General features: G+C 46.3%; 1 protein-coding gene across 19 annotated transcripts in view; it reads left to right on the top strand.

Annotated features, from left to right (window-relative positions):
• WWP1 (WW domain containing E3 ubiquitin protein ligase 1) overlaps window positions 1-17,767 on the top strand; it is a 44,470-nt gene that overhangs the window by 3,027 nt on the left and 23,676 nt on the right. For 4 of the 19 annotated variants that reach the window (XR_013997454.1, XM_081116934.1, XM_081116930.1 and 1 more), the window contains exons 2-8: window positions 143-231; window positions 11,150-11,245; window positions 12,646-12,736; window positions 15,367-15,505; window positions 16,092-16,216; window positions 16,736-16,873; window positions 16,956-17,022. Coding sequence is in view for 14 of the 19 variants with exons in the window: in XM_081116934.1 (XP_080973060.1) it covers window positions 12,667-12,736; window positions 15,367-15,505; window positions 16,092-16,216; window positions 16,736-16,873; window positions 16,956-17,022 (539 nt within the window). In the remaining 5 variants the exon portion in view is untranslated. Of the gene's footprint in view, window positions 1-142; window positions 232-10,885; window positions 10,997-11,149; window positions 11,246-12,645; window positions 12,737-15,366; window positions 15,506-16,091; window positions 16,217-16,735; window positions 16,874-16,955; window positions 17,023-17,767 lie in introns of all 19 variants that reach the window. The other 15 variants (XR_013997455.1, XM_081116933.1, XM_081116931.1 and 12 more) reach the window with 7 other exon arrangements.

Here is a 17,767-nt window from a genome sequence, read left to right as displayed (position 1 = left end):
TGCTTTCTTTCTCGGATGAACATATTTGCAACTGATTTGCCATCATTGGGTGTAGTTACTGCGTCCGAGTGACCTCATCAGTGAGGACTAGATGGTCCTGGAGGTTCTTTCCAGTTAACAATTTGTGGCTCTTGGCTCTTAGGTGTTCACCGGACTCTGTGTGGACCTCCTTGTTTCCCTGTGCCGCAGCGCTCGTGAGGCTGGGGGATGAATTGGATGTATGGCGAGCAGGTATCAGGCCAGTCATTTCCTTATTTCCTTTGTGTCTCAGTCTGGATTTGGGGGTGAAGGGTGAGGAGGGTGGTAAGTGAAATGAGAAACTTTAAGAACTTTTATTTTCTCTATTCAGGTTTGTCCTACATAACTCTTGTCCTCCATTCAGGAAGCCTTTTCCAAGTAAAGATGGAAGCTTTACAGAATAAGTGAAGTGCTGGGACCTAGTGCGTTTTTCTCATGGGATTAAGTCCCTAACTCTCCCTAGGATGGCAACAGCATAATCTGACTTTTCTGCTGCGTTAGGATTATATTCCGGGTGGGGAACCAGAGAAAGCTAGTATTTCACATCTTTTATAGCTCTAGAAACTTTGATTCCATAATTGTTAGAAAGACTGGGGTCTTTTTCACTCTTTCTATAAAATTATGTAATTATAACAAGCAGTGGAAAAAACAGTAAATTGGTGCTGATAGTGGTGTGTATTCTGAAGGAACTGGTCACTGAAACTTAAAGGGGGCGGACGTCTGCCAAGCACCACGCAGATGATTTCCTGCTGCACTGGCATCAGTAAGAGTATGATGTTAGGACATCATTTTACACTTTTTCATGACTTGGGATGTACATACCCTATCGTTTGGTTCTCATGATCGCTGAGCAGTAGGAGTGCCAGGAAATAGTCATTGCTTTTCAGACGACGACACTAAGGCTCAATTAAGTCACAAAGATTAAATGTCCACAGTGTTGGCTAGTGAGTGGCTAAAACAGAACTGGAGCCGTAGCCCGTGTTTCTGTTCCTGGTCAGTGTTCTTTCCCCACGACGCTTGGTGCAGATGTGGCAGGGCTGTGGGTGAGGGTCTGAAGTTACCTGTGTGGAACCTGCTACGCTTTCCTACTGGGTAGGTCTGGGCCTGTCTCCTCTGTGGTACAATGGTGATCTCACTGCCCTGGCTTTTGGTAGATAAATTTGAAATTCATAAGAATTTATCACAAAATGGTATCTTCCTGTCAAGGTACAAGCAAAAGTTGATTTCTCTGGAAAAATATACTGTATTGGTGAAATGTAGGAATTAGTTTCCTTTTCAAAACTTGTGGATATTAATTCAGTTTCTTTTACAGGTGAGGTTTGTTCTTTTATAGAAGCCTGAAAATTTGTATTTTTGGGGCAAACCCAGATCTGATTTCCAAAAGTCTATATCATGATATTTCATGATTTTTACCATTACATAAAAAGTTTAATCATTAAAAAAAAAAAAGAAAGATTGGCCATTAAAATCTGTTAGTGTATGTAAAACCCTGTGTCAGGTAGTTCCTGATTTGTAAGGAAGACTAGCATTTGTTTCCTCACTCCTGAAACCTCTTGCTGGTTCCCACTGCAGGAGCACCCACTGCAGGTCGGACACTGCGAGGTGCTATGGTGACACCCAGAAAGCCTGGCCTCCTGGGACTCAGGTTTAGTAGGGTCACTGTCCAGAAGGGCACAGACTTGGTCTTCTGGGATTGGGTGACTGTTTGGGATTGTAGTGACAGGCACAGCTTGGAGATACGGGGGGTTTGGTTCCAGGCACCGCAGTGAAGCGAGTCGACGTCTTTTGCTGGCGGAGGGTCTGTCCTCAGTCTGTGAGCACCTGTGGAGCACAGTGAGGGAGGCTGCTGTAAACTCTCCTTTTCTCTGGCTCTCGGGCAGATTATGCAGAAACGGAACCAGGGGAGCGTTCTGTCGGGTACCTGCTGCTGGGTGACAGGCAGCCCTAAGAATAAGGGACTGAAGACGAGCTTTCCCCCCTTTTCCTGCTCAAGGCTTTGCTTTCCCAGGTTGCCCAGCTGGGCTCGTTCCAGCTGTTGTGCCCGTTTTGCTGGTGGTCACTCTAGTGGCCACATTCAGCTGGCAGCTCACTGGGTGCTGGTCTCTCTGTCTCTCCCTCTTTCTTTCTCTTCCTCTGCGTCTTATATCATATAGTCTTTTTTTAAAAAACATTTTTTTATTGATTTTTAGAGAGGAAGGGAGAGGGGGAGAGAGAGAAACATCAGTGTGAGAGTGAAACACCCATCAGCTGCTGCCTGCATGCCCCTCAGCAGGGATCGAGCCCCATGTGCCCTGACTGGGAACAAACCAACAGCCTTTGGCACCCAGGACGATGCCGAACCAGCTGACCCACCTGGCCAGGGCGTGTACCATGTAGTCTTGTCTCAGGGCCCCTTGCTCTCCTGGTGGCCTTTCCAGGAGGATTGCTGGCCTCACGTGGTTGCTAAGGGCTCACGAGAGTGCAAACGCAGAAGCAGCCGGCTCCTTAACCACAGGCTTTGAACCAGCACGGCGTCCTTTCTGCCACATTCTGTTGGTTACAGCACGTCACAGGCCAGCCCAGCTTCAGGGGAACAGGACCAGACAGGAGCGCGCATCCCAGGACTGCACCTGGCAGCTGCGTTACGTGTATTACATAACGGGGCTCCTGTGAAACTGGGGAGCTGAGGCCTGAGCTGCCTAGTACTTCTAGTGCTTTGAGTCTGGGCCTCCTTAGGGAACCCAGGGAATGAGGTGATGCTCATCCCATCCAGGAACAGGCACGTTTCTAGACTGCAGCTGGGTCTCCTCCCTTCCTCTCCATCCCCACTATCACTTTATTTTAGTCTCAGTGGCAGCTTTTTGGGTTTTTTGGGTCAGGTTTTCTTTTTTCTTTTTTAAATTTTTTAAATTTTAATTTTTTAAAAATATATCTTTATTGATTTCAGAGAGAGAGCAGGAGAGGGAGAGAGAGACAGAAACATCAATGATGAGAGAGTCATTGATCAAGCCCGCAACCCGGGCATGTGCCCTGACCGGGAATCGAACCCCGGTTGCCTGGATCCCAGGTGGATGCTCAACCGCTGAGCCACGCCGGGCCGGGCCAGGTCAGGTTTTCTGAGTAATGTTACGGCTACGGGCATGAAGGAAGCGAGTGTCTTGTTACATTGTAGCTCCTGAGTGGACCAGCGAATCCACGTATCTCATGTAAAGAACGTAGGTGCAGCCTGGAGCCCCTTTGAAGCACGTCATGTCCTCAGCGGTGGGCTCCTGCGTCCTCTCGCGGGCCTGTACGTTCTGAACCGGGCACACTTGGCTGCTGTGGGAGGAGTTTGCTGCCTGGCTGTGCTGAGAAACACAACCCTGTAAATAGGAAGGGTTGGGCGCCGAGAGGGGCAGATAGGGTTACGGGACGGTGTTTCTGGAGGCTCCCCTCCCTGCTTTAAGTTACTCGAGTAGTTTAAAAACGTCCAGCACTGACAGTCGTAGGTGTGATGGCCTTTCACTCACTAGGGAAACAGGCTTTTCTGATAGATGTTTGGTGCACCCATGATTACGATTAAACAGGCTGAGTCCTGACGCGAGGATGGGTGCCCTGGCCTTGGAGCCACCCCCACAGGCCAAGACATCCTGCCCTTTGTGTTTGGTTAGTGTGGGAGGGAGGGGTAGTTCAGTGAACTTACTCTGTGCAAATCAGGACATACTTTACCTTAAAAGTAAATAAACTATGGCCTCTCCTCCTACAGTGGGAGGGTCAGAGGCAGACTGCTGTGGGGTCAGAGTGGTAGCTGGAAGTCGGGTGGGCCTGATGTCTGTCAGCACTTCCTCCTAGTGACGCTGCCTCTGGGTCTTCTGTAAAATGCAAAGAACAGGTTTCTTGCTGGGCTTTTGTAAGATTAATTGAAATAAGGTCTGTAAAGCAGAAAGCATGGTCTCTGGGACGTAAGCAGCCCATAGACCATTTTTATTGCTCATAATTCCGTATTATAAATAAGGCAAAAATTTAAGTCCACTTTTTGGGGAGCCGCTCATTTCTCAAGGACAGCCATTTGGCATGAGCAGCGCTGCATCTTAAACCTCACCTCTTGACTTAAAAAGTAAGTTGCCTGAGTGACTTAGAAAGACCCTGCGTGGCAGAGCCGAGGTTGGCTGTGCAGTCTGGGAAGAGGCAGTGTGTACACCGTCGTCACAGTCCTTTGGGTGTTTAGCATGGGGGCTGTAGGGCACCCGCGAGGTCTGCAGTGCGGTCCTTGGCAGTGGGCTCAAGAATCTCACATTTAACAAATACCTCAGGTACTCGTTTGTCTGAGAAATGCTGGTAGAAACTGAGTCTTTAATTTGGGGTTCTGGTGCTCCCCAGGACCACTTTCTAAGCCACAGCCTGTGAAGCACACGTTAAGATAAACTTAAAAAGGATATTCTGAGTGAGGGGTGTCTAGTGTAGAGTGGAGTCCTCAGGGTGGAGGGAGGCAAGGCGCCGCGATGGGTCTGCTGTGGGGAAACTCCATTGCTTCCTGGGGCCCTCAGCGTGGGAAGAATCACGAGAAACGGTTTAAATTGTAAATCAGCTAATGAACAAACCCCAAAACGTGAAGCTATTTTCTCTAAGTCTTGCTTAGACAGTGGCGGTGGCAGTCTGTGTGTGTCACTTAAACCCTCTTAAGTCCCGTGACACAGCTGTCATTGCAACAGCAGATCTTCCAACCGGGGCTGTTACGGGAAAAACTGAACCTGTGTTTGTTTATATCAGCCGTGTTTTTATCGTGTTAGTACATTTTGTGGTAAAAAAAACAAACCAAAAAACATGCCAACCCCCTGATTCTGTCTGCATTTGAGTGGAAAGGATTAGTTGGCATTTGTTTGAGGAGCCTATTGTTTTGTGTTTTCACTGACTTCATGGCCAGTAGTTTGGGGACAAAAACTATGAACTTGTCGCTCTGTTCTGTGAGCGGTAAAACGTGGCGTCGGTGTTTAGATGTGAGTGCCCAGGACGGAAAGCGTACGTTGTGCTCAGGAATTTCGTTTTCCTAGGGTACAAGTTTTGGTAATTACAACTTTTTAAAAACTTTCTTTGTGATTAATTTGCCTTTAAAGTGTTGCCTATCGAAAGAGCTTAGGTTTCACGTCATCCCTGCACTGAAAGGTCGCCGGTTCCGTCCCCCGTCAGGGCACATGCCTAGGTGCCCGTTTAATCCCCAGTCAGGGTGTGTGGGGGAGGCAACTGATCGATGTTTCTCTCTCTCCCCCTCGTGCTTCTCAAAAAAAATCAATAGAAACGTACTAAAAAAATGAAAGAAGTGAGTCTGGGTGGGAGTGGGTCCTGGGTCTCTGGAAGCTCTCCCCCCATCTCACCCAGTCCTCTCTCTCGGACTAGGAACTGGCACTTCGGAAGTGAAGAGTTAGCAGGTCTCCGTGGCTGCTTAAACGCTGACAAATTATAATCCTTAATGTATTTGAAACAGGAGGAAGTGTTCTGGGGCGAACGTCACGCTAGCCTTGTGACCAGGGCAGTGCAGGGACAGCGAGCTCCCTCCCAGGCCTGGCGTCCCTGTGTGGGGGTCCCCCTCTCAGCCTCAGCCCGGGCTCTTGGTGACTGCTGTCTGTCCGTCCTGAGCGGCAGCGTGTATGTACCAGGTGCCTGAAGAATCCAAAACAATAAATATTCTGGATTCGAGGGGGGAGAAGTTTGGTAAGCAAGTATTATCTTATTAAAATGCCACACTTTGAAACAACCAACCAATTGCTTATGGAAATTTTGAGTAATTTTGGAATATGGGGTTGTAGTAATTATGTGAACTGTGATGTTTGCAAAGTAAAGATGTTGTGTTGCCCCAGATGTTTTTCCAGAGCATGGGACTGATTTCTTAAATGGTCCCCACAGCTACCTGCTCCTCCCGATTAATGTGCCCACACTTCTGCACACACTCTTTTTTAAGATTACATGCTCTTTCTCAGCATGAAGAAAAAGCGTTTCTGATGCCCCACAGAATCACCCTGCTGAGAATCTAAGTGAAAAGGAAGGGAACAGTAGCATCTGACTGACGTGGCAGACGCCCAGCCTGAGGCTCACCGAGCTCAGCGCTTCTCGTTTTAGGCTCTTTTTGCAGAGCAGACTTGGTGGAGAGAGTGTTGGCTCTGAGCCGAGGATTCTGGGTTCAGAACCCTGACTCACTAATTTTGTGGTCCTGGCGCTTTTGGTTCCCAAAACCGAGTTTTACCCCTCCGTCAGTAGGAACGTAAAGACCGTGGAGGGGACTGGTGGCACTGAAGACAGCGTTTGTGAGCCAGTGGACTAACACTGGGAGCCCAGTAGTGGTCGCTGTTGCTCTTACTGTTTTTGGAGGCAGAGCCCTGACTCCGATCCCAGTTGGGACTGGCTGTGTTTCTGCGTCACCTGGACACCCCGTGAGTGCGGGTGGGCTCAGGCAGGAGCCCTCTGTTGTCCGTTCTGCAGGGAGTATTTACACAGCCCTCCTGCCTGTTAGCCTCAGTTGGTTATGTACGTTGGGAACCTAGGTTTTAAGGTGCGCAGTGTTACTGGGAACTTCATTTCTGGCTACATGCAGCACGGGTGTGGGAAACCTGTCTGCCGATTGTGACACAGGCCTGGCGAAAACTGCCAGGTGCAGCAGTATCTGCTGGGGAAGTTTTGGTATTTACCGTTGTAAACATAATGTTGCGTATTATGAGAAATTGAGGAAATTACAGCAAATGAGAAAGAAATGACCTGACTCTGACTGCTGACTCTCCTTTGTGGATGTGAATAAACTTCAGTGTCCTTTTGAAGCAAATAGGAGTCATATCCCTAAGTTAACAATAATTACGAATAATAAAGGTGTTCAGTGTAACAAGTAAAAATATATTTCATTTTTTTGTTATGACCTGAGGAGGAAGGGATGGAGCAGGGAGTAAAGGAAAGATCAGTCTGATAAAAGACAGAAACAGTGCCAAGTCCTGTGTTTTGTTTTGTTTCTAGGGACCATAACTGTTTAGCTTTAAAATTAGAGTAGTTGCCGCTAAATTTAATGAAAGTATTTTCCTCCTCACTAAAGTTTCCTAGTAAAGTACAAAAACATTTTTGACCCTTATTTTCAATAAAGGAGAACTGTTTTGTTTTTTTAGAGAGCTGGTACAACGTACTTAATTAGATTTTTTTAGAGATGTGTTGTTTTGAGCCGCGTCGCCATCTTGTGGCCGTCTGGAATATTGTTGCCAAAGCTGTGTTTTACAGCTGTGAGCACACATTGCTCTGATGTCCACCAAGGGATCAGTCAAGTTTGTGATGGGCAGCTCTTACTGTAAGTGGAAGGTAGGAAGTAGAAAATAAAATTAATTGTACACTAGGATTGCAACTTGGTAAGAAAAAATGTGTATTGGAGAAAAATCATGGCATAAAGTGAAAACAGTTGTGGGTTAGGTTGTGTGGTTATAGATGGTTGCGGCCATTTCATGTTTTGCTGAAACATGCAGTGGCTTTAGATAAGTGACTCTAAGATGGAAAGTGTCATGTGTCTGTGCTCCAACCCTCTTAAGAGGTTACCCAGGCCAGAGGGCTCAGATGCTCTTCTCCTGCCAGTTCTTGGGCTGCTTTTGTCTAGCTCAGTGTTTCCTAAGCTGGTGGCTCTTAGGGAGTATTTTCTGTATCAGTTTCTGTACTTTTCTCTCATTTTGATGACAGTTTTAAACAAAAAAAGTCAACCTGAGAAGTATATGGTGGTTCATTTCACAAACCACCTGGAACAGAATGAGGCTCTCTGGTGTATGCCTGCTGTTGCTGAGACCTGGTTGGCACCAGGGGCCCTTCTTTTGCAGACCTGAAGAGATGCTCTTGGGCACCAGGCTGCGAGGGAGGCATGTGGGGCAGTGGTGAGATTTGTCCCTCCCTTTCGGAATTGACAGTACCCAGTAAGGAAAATAAAGCTATTTTGATGAACACAAAAGTTGGAAATCGGGGATTCTGGGTAAAAACAGGTGTAATTTATTTACTATGTGCTAGGCACCATGCCAAGTGCTTTTCCTCAGTGTCAGGAGCATCTTTGGAATTGTGCTCTGATGTTGCAGGAGAGATGCGCATCCACACGCACGAGTATTTGCAGCAGCCCTCAAGCCTGTCTGTGAACAACAGGCTTCCTTGACCTGCACAAGCTATTTGCCTGGGATGTGACCCAGTAGCTCTCTGTATTAGCTCACCGGCATTTACAATGTTTCTGTGGGAAAATTTGTGCTGTGTTCTAAGCAGCTATTGCTCCTCCAGACTTTTAGAAAATTCTAGTTGATGTACAACTTGGGGATTAGTATGTGACTTCTAAATTATTTTGAATAATTAGGGCTAGAGAATGTCCCAAGTTTTTAATGAGCTTTTCTCTTGTTTATATACCTTTGGCCGTTTGAGTATTTAATAAGTCAAATGAGCATTTTTGGTAACATTTACCTTTTGCTTTTTTTACTGCACGTTTTTATTGAGCATTTATTTGGGGTTGTAGATATGAAATCATGTTGGTTAGGTGGACGTGGACTTGGAGCTCGGAATCAGCAGGGCAGAGATGGGAGAGGGTATAAGTGGTTTATGTCCCCAATTTCCTTTATAATATTTCAGTTTTATTAAAGTTTTAGTTCTAGGCTATATGCGTACATTTTTTAAAAACCACCCTAATTTCACAGGATTGTTTTATTAATTGTGAATCTTCATTTAACACGTATTTATTGAGTAAAGACTGAGAATTGGGCTAGGGGCTGGAATTATAAAGATGACTCCTTCACCCAAAGGTGGATTCAGCGGGCACCAGAGCCCGGACAAAGCACATTCTGCTTCCTGGCTTCAGCCCCTGCACAGCAGCTCCTCTGCTCTAGTCACAGCTGTCCCTCACAGCCAGTCAGCCTGAGGGTCAGTCCCTTTCATTGAGGTGCCAACAGTAATCAAGGCTCAGCTACAACAGGAGGGCACACAACCCACACAAGGGACACACCTGGAGCACTGTTCAGGTGACCAGCGAGACTGTCCCATTGGGCCCCAGGACACCTAATGCATAAGGGCCACTCTGCCAAGACTGGGGGACGTAGCAGATCCTCGTAATACATAGAAACAAACACCCAAAATGAGGCAACACACATTCCAAGTGAAAGAACAAACAAAATTCTGAAAAAAGAACTGATCAAGGTGGAGACGAGCAACCTACAGATGCAGAATTCAGAACACCGGTCATAAGGATGCTCAGTGAGAACCTCAACAAAGAGATGGGAAGCCTCCAAGTAGAAAAAACATGCAACGGGACCAGTCAGAAATGAAGACAATAATTACCAAAACGAAGACTGTGTTAGATGAAGCCGAGGGTCATATCAGCAATTTGGAAGACGAGGCAGCAGAAAGCACGCAGTCAAAGCAGCAGGAGGAGACTAATCCAATGCCTCTGGGGCAGCAGGCAGGGCACCAGCACTCGCATCATGAGGGCACCGGGAGGAGGGGAGAGGGCAAGGGATCAAGGACCTAGAGGAAGAAGTAATGACCGAAAACGTCCCTAAAAGGGAATGAAATAGACATACAAGTCCAGAAGCAGAGTCCCAAACAGATGAACCTAAAGCCCACATCAAAATGTAATTAAAATGGCAAAGGTTAAAGACAATCTTAAAAACAAGAGAAAAGCAGTTAGTGACCTACAGGGCATCTCCCATAGACTGTCAGCCGATGTCTCCACAGAAACTTCTCAGGCCAGAAGAGAGTGTCAGGACCTATTCAAAGTGATGAAAAGTAAGGGCCTGCAACCAAGACGACTCCACCCAGCAAGGCTGCGTTTAGAATCGAAGGGGAGAGACAAGGAGAGGAGAGATGCTAGGAGGGAGAGGCCTGTGGAGACAGGCTGGGCACCGAGAGGGATGCTAACGCGTGGCGTTAACCTTGGAAAGGACTGCACTTCTCCCGGCTCCCTGGGACTCCCGTGGGACTTTGCAACTGAAGTGCCGTGCAGACAGTGGTGGTGTTGCCAGTAGGAGCTGCCAGGACCAAGGAGAGCTGGAGGGACTGAGGGTCTGGAGTTAGGTGGACAGAGTGCAGTAGTGAGGTGGCTGTCGGGTGACTGTGAGGAAAGGAGGGTCCTAAGTCCAGGGTGGTGCGCCTGTGATAGTGGGGTGGGCAGGGGCGTGGAGCCTCGCATGGGGTGATGGTGTGGGCTAGGGAAGAACGGTAGGTCCAAGTGTTATCAGGAAGCTAATCAGGGAGCCGGACCGACTTGCGGACCTTAGGAGCCCACAGTGGTGGTTATTGAGCGTTTGGTGAAAGTAAGAGATGCCGAGGGCTGGTGGGAAAGGCGTCCTGCTTCCTTTGCCTTCTCCCCACCTGCCGTCCATTGTGACGTCCAGGCCTCGTGATGAGCAGTCCCCCAAAAATGGAGTTTCTCCCTTCTGAATATTTAGGTCATGAGAAATGTAAAATCCAACAGACTTATGCTTTATTATAACAGAATTCCACTGGAAAAATCTCTGAGATACATGCCAAAAGCTATCTGCACAATTAGAGCCATTCCACTGTGTTATAAGGTTACCAAATACCCACCCTGGTGTGCCCAGCACGGCGAGGTTTCCCAGGGAGCAGGGCCCAAACCTTTGTGGTCTGGGTGAGTCAGGATGCACTGTCCCGCTTTGTAAAGTCATTGACATGACCCACAGTCTTTTTGCATGTCCTGTGTGTAGAAGTGACACTCCTGTGCTGTTCAAATTAAGTTTACGTTGTGAAATACATACTGTCTGCTTTCAGTTGGCAGAGTCTTGGGTGTTCTAGGGCAGGGGGCCTACGCGGCTCTCTCTCTCTGCCGCGTTCATTGAGTTTTAATTTGTGCTGTTGATGCAGTAGCTTTGCCTAAATGCGGGCCCTAACCTTCCAGGTTACCTTTCCTTAGGCTAAGCTTCCCCAGCACCTGACACATGCTGTCCTGTCTTGTCCCCGAGAAGTTTCCTGTGGATTCACCTTGCCTTCTGGACTCAGCCTGAAGCTGGGGCTCTCTCCTCCAGTATGTTTGTGTTCCTGCCAAATCCCCTTTACAGACAGATGTGTGACCGTATTTGTCTGGCTTCTCCAGGGCTGGGTTATCACTTCCCATGGGTGCCCGCATGTGCTGCCTTGTGTTCAGCTGTCACACTGAAAGCTCTTCATTTGTTTGCAGGTTCATCTCCGTACTAGACTATGAGCCCCTTGAAAGGAGGAGCCGTGTCCTACTCATCTCTAGGTCCCCAGCATCCCATGCGGTTCCTGCTGCACAGTGAGTGACTGACAGCTCTTTCTAAACTAGGACCATGTTTGCCAGTGACTTTATACGTACCGATGACTGATGGCACCTGTGTAGGCCTGGTAGTAATGTCGTCTTAAAAAATAGGACTGTGGACTTGCACTGCTCCTGAGGCTCGGTGTCCTCACGGTGAGATGGAGAAGCCTCAGATCAGAGGGCAACTGTGACAGCACCTGTGTTTGAAGGGCCACACCCTTCCTGTCCTGAATGAGGTGTGGAACTGTTTGTGGAAACCGACCATTTTAGTTGCTGTGTCTCCCTTTCGAGGAAGACAGTGCCATTTTGAAACCCTGTCGTATTTCGCAGTTTAAAATGGCAGCTCCTGGTCACCAGAGGTGTGCACTCCCGAGGGGGCACCTGGGTGACAGTGAGGGAGAAGCGGCCTGCGGTGGAACCAGGGGCGGGCAGTGGGGGAGCAGTATTCACCTCTTTGGCTCTATGTTAATTAAATCAGTTTCTCAAATAGCAGCTGTTTCTCTTGTCTCTTTACACACACAAGCACACAGATGCAAAGCACGTGCAATTATGAATGAGTGAAGGGAGTATAATGATTTTAGGGCACTGGCTCCCTGAATTTGGAGAGGGCTGTGAATGGACCATAGAAAAGACTACAAATGGAAAACCAAGGTGGGCGTTAACACTCATCGGCGTTCCTCAGCCTCGCCCAGAATGTTCCCCTTTATCTTCAGCAGGTTCACAGTAGGTAGAAATTTAGTCTTAAAATATTTGTCATGCAGAAGAAAGACAAAGTGGCTCCGCTTTGTATATTATTTTAAAAGTAAAAATTGGTGTGGAGAAGTGAAGCAGAACTTGAAAAAAAATAGCATAAAAAGAAGCATGCAAGGTTTACTGGGAACATGACAATTGATGCAGCGATTAGACCTGAACAAGACCCTGTGCTTGAAAATTACAGTGAAGGGCATTGCTGGGGCAGCTAGTGAAATGGAATATATATGAGGTGATAGTAATGAACTAAATTCCTGAATTGCATCATTATGCTCTCAGTGCTTAGGATAGTATTTTTTTTCCTTGGGCAATGGCGCACTAAGTCTTAAAGGGTATGGGGAAACCACTGAGGTGGTTCAGGTAGTACATACACGTGTAAATATTAGAATATGTCGTAAACAGATAAGTGAGCATGTGACCCTGGGTTCTCTGCTCACGGTGCTCGGACATGGTGCATTTGCCATGCTTGTCTGCAGTGCTCACAGTGCCGAGTTTCAGTTCCAAGTGGTGGACAGCTGACTGTCTTAGCATGTGATGGGCTGACAAGACTGTACCAGGGGTGGTTTCTTAATGGACTTCCCTAGTTTTAATCATATTGAAAATTATAATCTCTTGTTTAACACATGAATACATTGAATTTTTTACAGGTTTAAGCTGAATTTTGGGACATGGCCACTGCTTCACCAAGGGCTGATACTAGTAATAACCACAGTGGAAGGTTACAGTTACAGGTAACTGGTAAGTCACTTTCATAATAATGTAAACTAGTTCCAGATGAAACTTTCTTTTAATCGGAATTTAGCAGATTTACTCCATAAGTATCTTTTTTTTTAGATTCATACTATAGTGTATTTGTTGCAGCAGGCCTCCATGGTAGACACCCTCTGAAGGTATTTTATTTGTTCATTAAGTATTTATAGAACCTTTGCTGGGTGTGGAGAATTGTCCTCTTTGGTGGGGGAATTTGGGTTCTGGAATTAGCATCATCTAGTTGGTCCTCACATGATTATTAGGATGGAGAAGGAAGCCGAAGGCCTTGTTTCACTCATTTAGCTGTCCATTCCGTCACTGGGCAAAGTGCTTGTTAAGTGGAGTTACATGTATGAAGACACATCATGATCAAAATGGCAAAGGTGAAAGACAAAAAATCTTAAAGGCAGCAAGAGAAAAACAGTTGGTTACTTAACAAAGGAGCCTCCATACGACTGTCAGCTGATTTCTCAGCAGAAACCTTGGAGGACAGAAGGGAGTGAGCCCGGCCGGGCGTGGCTCAGCGGTTGAGCGTCGACCTGGGATCCAGGCGATCGGGGTTCGATTCCCGGTCAGGGCACATGCCCGGGAATTGTGGGCTCGATCAATGACTCTCTCATCATTGATGTTTCTATCTCTCTCTCTCCCCCTCTCCTTTCCTCTCTCTGAAATCAATAAAAAGATATATTTAAAAAAAAAAAAAAAAGGGGAGTGGCAAGAAATATTCAAAGTGATGAAAAACAAGAACCTACAACCAAGATTGCTCTACCCAGCAAAGCTATCATTTAGAATTGAAGGTCAGATAAAGAGCTGCTCAGATAAGAAAAAGCTAAAGGAGTTCATCACCCCCAGACCAGCACTACAGGAAATGTTGAAGGGTCTTCTTTAAGAAGAAAAAAGGTAAAAAATACGAATAATAAAATGGCAATAGCTACGCACCTATCAACAATTGCTTTAAATGTAAAAAGATTGAATGCTCCAGTCAAAAGACGTAACTGGCTGAGTGGGTAAGAAAATAAGACCCTTCTATATGCTGCCTACAAGACATTCAGATCCAGACACACACAGACAAAGTAAAGAGATGGAAAAAGACATTTCATGAAAATGGAACAAAGAAAAAGCTGGGGTAGCAATACTTATATCAGACAAAATAGACTTTAAAACAAAGGCTATAACGAGATGAAGGATCCAGCAATCCCACTTCTAGGTGCTGATCTGGAGAAACCCAAAACACAATTCAGAAAGACCTCTGCACCCCTGTGCTCACTGCATTATTTACAGTAGCCAAGATATGGAAGCAACTTAAGTGCCCATCAGTAGGTAAGTGGATAAAGAGGAGGTGCTACATGTATGCAATGGAACCTGGCTCAGCCATAGAAAGGAATGAAACCTTGCCGTCTGCAATAGCATGGATGGGCCTGGAGGGCACTGTGCTGAGTGAAATAAGACAGAGGAAGACAAAATCCATGTGATTTCACTTACGCATGGAATCTAAAGAACAAAGTAAATGAACAAACAAAACAAATTCAGATACGGGGACTATACTGATGGTTGCCACAGGGAGGCACCTTGAGGGCTGGGTGAAAAAGGAAGAAGGGACTACGATGTGCAAATTGCCAGCTATAGAAAGAGTCATGGGGATGTAAAATAATACTGTAGTAACTGTGTGGTGTCAGGTGGGTACTAGACTTACCAGGTGATCACTTTGTAAGTTTCTTAAATGTGTAATCGCTGTGTTGTACACCTGAAACTAATATATGTCAGATGTAATTGAAAATAAATTATTTTTTGTAGTAACAAGTATGTTACTGCAGTTGATCCTGAGCAATGTGAGGGTTAGGAGAGCCAGCCTTCTGAGTAGTTGGAAATCCAGGTATAACTTTTTTTTTTTTTTTCCACAGAGAGGGGAGGGAGGGAGGCACAGATTTTTTGTTGCACTTATGCATTCATTGGTTGATTCTTACATGTGCCTGGATAGGGGATCGAACCTGCAACCTTGGTGTATCAGGTTGATGATCTGTGTTTAACTTTTGACTCCCTTAAAACTTAACTACTAATAGCTGACTGTAGACCAGAAGCTTCCTGATAATAGCAACACATATTTTGTGTTATTTGTATTACATACTATTTTCTTACAGTAAAGTCAGCTAGAGAAAAGAATTAAAATTCTAAGGGAGAGAGATACATTTACAACACTGAGAAAGCTGTGTGTAAGTGAACGTCACGGTTTACTTAAACCTGTGTTCAAGGGTCACTGTAGTTGCTTAGGGCTGGCGGGGGGGAATTGGGAGGTATTGGAAGGAAGGGAGAGGGTGTGTGCTTAATGGAATGGGGTGTTTTTTTGGGAGTGGTGACTATTTTTAAAAATTAATTGCACAACCACCATTGAATTACATAGTTGCAATGAGTGACCTGTATGGTGTGTGAATTATATTTCAATAGTACTATTAAAATTCCCATGGTTCTAAGGTATTGTCATATTCTTGTTGTGTTTTTTTCATTCTCAATGGAAAGAGCTTGAGTTGCACAAGCAGCGCTCTTTATTTTTATGGACTTATTAGCATAAGTTCTGCTTTCTGGCCACACACATTTACTAGTGATTGTCATGTTTCTGTTAGTTTCTGGTGCCAAACTAAAGAGGAAAAAGAACTGGTTTGGAACAGCAATATACACAGAAGTAGTTGTAGACGGAGAAATTAAGAAAACAGCGAAATCCAACAGTTCTTCTAACCCCAAGTGGGACGAGCAGCTGACTGTGTAAGTACCACCTAGAATGGGTGCAAAGTGTTCAGGGGGATGTGTGCTTGGAGTTTTTTAAGTTGTCATTTTGTAGGAAAACTTATAGTAATAGCTGCTGTATGAACAGGCAAAATTAGAAGTGAAAAGATTGCGGGTTAACTTCCTTTCCTCACAGAAGAGGCCTAATAATCTTTGCTCTTGCTTTATAAAGGAAAGTATTTCTATGTAGCCATGTTTCTCTTTGACTCACAAAAATAAAGAGGGCAGAAAATTAGTTATTCTTAATTTTGGCATTTCTGAAAGACAGTGTTATAAATTTGTGTATTATAGCCAATGCCATCGGTTGTCTCAAATGTTTAGAAATCGTCGTGAAGCCTCAGACTCTCGACGTACTGAGTGTTTGGTTCAATAAGTACAGAAATTCTTACCTAGCTATGAGGTCCTGGTGTACTTGAAAGTAGTACTGTTTCTAATTCAAGTCTTTGACTGTTTTCTGCAATGTTTCCTCACCTAAACTGAACCACAACTTTAAAGTGACTGAGGTGAATGGCATATGAGGCTGGCACTGGGTAACGCGTGTCCTGTGCTTCGCCCTTCCCTGCAGAAGTGTGACCGCGCAGAGCATGCTGGAGTTCCGGGTGTGGAGCCACCACACGCTGAGAGCAGATGCCCTGCTGGGAAGGGCGGCCGTGGACCTGAAGCAGGCTCTGTCAACACACAACAGAAAGTGTACGTTTCGCTCTAGCCTCTGCTGCCGTAGGAGCCTAAAGAAGACTGGTTTGTGTATCTGAGGGAAGGTCAGCCACTGCCTGTGAGTGCGGCATCCAAACAGACTCTGGTTCCCTCTGTGAAACTGGGGAGGGTCAGGGAGTGCGGAGGAAGTGGCTCCTCCTCAGCTCCGTGGACAGCACGTCTTCATAGTTACTGTCATTGCTTACCAGGCCTTGTCCTGCCGGAGACTGAGGCTGCCCCTGACTGAGGGACAGGGTCTCTGCTCTGTTGGAGGCTGCGGAATAGTTGAGGGCCTGGACCTGCCTCCCCCAGGTCTGGTGGTCAGTCCTGGGAAGAAATGATGAGAGTGAAGGGCTGAGCCCAGGCCAGGCGGTCAGGGTGCATCTTCTTCCCCTGGGGCAGCAGAGTACCTTCCCCTGTAGCCAGGGGCGGGGTTAGTCTCCCTTCATGGGTAGTTCGATTTCTAAAACATTCTTATATGTGGCAGAAGCTTTTAAATTAGGATTTTTTTTCCAGTGGAGAGAGTGAAAGAACATTTGAAACTCTCCCTGGAGAGCAAGAGCGGCGTGGTGCAGACGGGAGAGCTGACGGTGGTGCTGGACGGGTTGGCAATTGAGCCAGATAATCCGAGGAGCTGCAGCCCACCCCCAGCCAGTAAGCTTACTGTGTGTGTGCAAAATTTAGGAAAAACATCAGCAGGAAGTGTATAAAAACCTAGTTTCTTTCTCTTGTTCAGTAGAAATTCAGCAAAATGGTGATGCCTTACACGGACATGGAGAGCCTTCCACCAGGACAGCAGCCAGGTAGAATGCCCTGTGTCAGTGTCTGCGCCAAAGTAGCATGATGTCCCCCCACGTGACATTTTCATTGTAATGTTAGCATTTGCCATAGAATTTAAACCAGGTCATTTGATTGAATTCCTGAGAAAGTAGTTTGGGGGAAAAAAAAAAAGCTTATGTCTCTGCTGAGACATAATATACCTCCCATAGTATCCCCCTTTTCAGGGGGACCCTTCGGAGATGTCCAGTGTGATCACAGCTGGGTGTCCTTCTTGCCACCTGACTTCATTACCTGGTCACTCTCACCACGAAACTCTGTCCCCCCCCCAGCCCTAGCACCACTGCTCTGCCTCCCATCCCAGGAGGCTCTCCTGATGGGGATGTTTTATATCATTGTAACTGCACAGTACGTGACCTTAGCCTGGCTCTCACTGAGATGGGGCTCGCACATTTCGTTGTCTGTCCTGCTTCATTCCTTCTGCAAGTGGGCTTTTACGTCTCCATGTAGGTGTAGTTATCAGTAAACAGGTGGATCATGAGGGGAAATGGGGGTCGTCTTGCTATAGGAATTGAAGCTCCCTGTAGATCCCTGGACTGTAAGGTCTTTCCTCAGGAACTGTCCTGATTTCAAAATGCACTTGCATTACGTTGATGACAACGAAAGAGGCATTCTGTTTGAAATAATTTAAGTTGGAACAAAAGCTCATCAGAGATGGCAAGAGCTGTGAGGTCACTAACACAGGACAAGGTCACAGGATGGAAGGGAGCC

Source organism: Miniopterus schreibersii, assembly GCF_964146895.1.
Source record: "Miniopterus schreibersii genome assembly, chromosome: 17".
NCBI lineage: Eukaryota > Metazoa > Chordata > Mammalia > Chiroptera > Miniopteridae > Miniopterus > Miniopterus schreibersii.
The sequence above is the reverse complement of the archived record's forward strand: the minus strand, read 5'-3'. Positions and strand labels throughout refer to the sequence as shown.